The sequence below is a fragment of the Pteropus alecto genome, unplaced genomic scaffold (assembly GCF_000325575.1).
Source record: "Pteropus alecto unplaced genomic scaffold, ASM32557v1 scaffold155, whole genome shotgun sequence".
Lineage (NCBI taxonomy): Eukaryota > Metazoa > Chordata > Mammalia > Chiroptera > Pteropodidae > Pteropus > Pteropus alecto.
Window position 1 is genome coordinate 14,680,213 of NW_006438113.1, and position 2,305 is coordinate 14,682,517.

The window sequence follows — 2,305 nt, forward strand, 5'->3', positions numbered from 1 at the left end:
TATTAGAATGCAAAAACAGGCATCCAGAACATAAAAAGGACGGGAAAATTAAATGTTATCACAGACCTACTTGTTACCTAATTAAATTTTTGACTTGATTAATGTCAGATGAGAGAATAAAAGACTACATATTCACTTCTGAATAAATGTTCGAAACACTTACAAAGGCACATCTCACTTTCCACTTCCAATGAAATTATTTTGTGAGAAATTTACCTCTAAGAAATAGTATAATGAAAAGACTTAATGCTTTTTCTCCATTCTCCCAATATTATTCTGGTTTAAGTATCTCTGGAAAAACTAAAGTCTGACAGGTTGGACTTTATGATGATTTTTCTCATTTAAAAACATTCTCTAGTAAAGAACTATATTCTTTACTGTCTTTTAGGTAAAAGTTTATCTCCAAGAATTTCCTTTGAGAAAAACACTTTCCAACTACCCTATAATGTTTTATCTTACCTTAACGATGGAGAAATATTTATACAGTAATTGTATAGTTATGAATCAATCAGTAATTTGACTTTAGAGAAGCCAGCAAATCATAAGACTATAAACAGCAACTTAAAACAAAAATTGATTTGAAAGAACTTCAGGTATTTTAATCTATTTCTTAATAAGAGCCATGTGGATTCCATTTGGCTTAACAGACGTGTAATATGGCACTTACATTCTCATATTAACCTATTTGGGAACACCTAGCCATTGTTCTGGCAAAATAAAGCAAAATGGAATAACATAAACCCTACTATAGCATATATTTCTGACAATGAAACATTCCAAGAAGAGTTAAGTACAAAAAACTCTAATCATCTGCTAAAGATACGATTCAGTTTTCACTAGTGTTATTCAAAAGATGTGTCACTTAACCCTGTATTACTTTAAATGTTTCTCAACCTGAGTACTACAAACATTTTGGCCTGGATACAAGTCTTTGTTGTGGGGGCCGTCCTATGCAGTGTAGGATGTTCAGCAAAATCCTTAACCTCTACCAACTAAATGCTAGTAACACTCACCCACCTGTGACAAGAAGAAACGCCTCCAGACATTCCTTAATGTTCTCTGGGGGAATGAATCACTACCTGCTAAGAACCACTGTTTAACAGTATATCACATTTTCTACCTTTTTCACTCAACAGCTAATCAACTCTATGTATCCCCCAAAATTCTGAAGGAAGTACGCAGACTAATAAAAAATATTATTTTTAATTATTGAAGGCTTAACCTAAGGCATCATACTGACATCTACTGGCTTGGTACTAAACTGTATATGTGACACATATTGCAGAAAACCCCTCAAAATTAAAAGTAAAAGAGCACTATTCTGAGAAAGTAGAATAATTCATTGAAAGCAGTAACATTAACATCAGAACTATATTAGTTCTATGTAGAGCCTAACAAATAATAACAATGGTAACTGTCCACTGCACTGTCTTTTGGAAGAACAGAATTTTTGATGAATACTTTTGACACTAATAATGAGAGGGGATTTTTTTTGACAAGAGAAAAAAAATGTCTGGGTCAAAAAACTTGCAAACCTTTTTAGCAGCATGAGATTTTGATTTATACTGAAAATTTAAAAAGACTAAAAAAAATTTTTTTAAATCCTAATAATAATTCCATAAATGAAATTACTACAATTTTCTAGGTATTTTAATAAAAGACATTTGGTAATTAAATACTATTGTCAATTAAACTGATGAACTTTATTGGGGTTAAAACTATAACAAAGTTCATCCTAAAACATTTTGCAATGCAAAATTATTTCACTCAAGGAGTGTTTTATAATTTCAATGCCAGGAATTACAAGCAATTTTCAAAAGCAGAGACTCTCACATTCATAAAACTTTATACATCATTTGAACTAACAGATATTTATACTACTAAAATCAAACATGCATCACTTTCAAACATTCTTGTATCATGATTTTTTTATATTACATTATTTAACACCATTCCTCATCACTACGTGTATTATACACTTGCGCCATTCTCCTTGGATTTCTGATCTTTATTGTCACTCTTCACATTATCCTATAAAATAACAGACAAGAAAAAGTATATTTTATTAGATTTTCTTAAAGGTAACTGTAAAAAGTAATAAACATTAGTAAATAAAATACTCTAGATAGATTGTTTTACCATTTATGGAAAACTGACTCTGGGAGCAATTATGAAAAAAATCTCTCTCAATTCTATCAGAACAGCTTCTAGTACTTGAGAAAACCATCTGGGTCCTGAGAAATTAAGAGGTTATTATAACAGTATATTCCTTGCACTGTAGATTTTTTTTCTTCTTGTTCTGAGT

The 2,305-nt window shown here is 30.6% G+C and overlaps 1 protein-coding gene across 4 annotated transcripts in view; it reads right to left on the minus strand.

Annotated features, from left to right (window-relative positions):
- Window positions 1–1,632: 1,632 nt before the first annotated feature.
- Window positions 1,633–2,305, minus strand: part of CCAR1 (cell division cycle and apoptosis regulator 1) — a 41,721-nt gene continuing 41,048 nt past the window's right edge. For 3 of the 4 annotated variants that reach the window (XM_025049327.1, XM_006915569.3, XM_025049326.1), the window contains one exon: window positions 1,633–2,031. In XM_025049327.1, the coding sequence (XP_024905095.1) occupies window positions 1,972–2,031 (60 nt within the window). In that variant the 3' untranslated portion in view covers window positions 1,633–1,971. The remainder of the gene's footprint in view (window positions 2,032–2,305) is intronic. The other variant, XM_015592233.2, reaches the window with a different exon arrangement.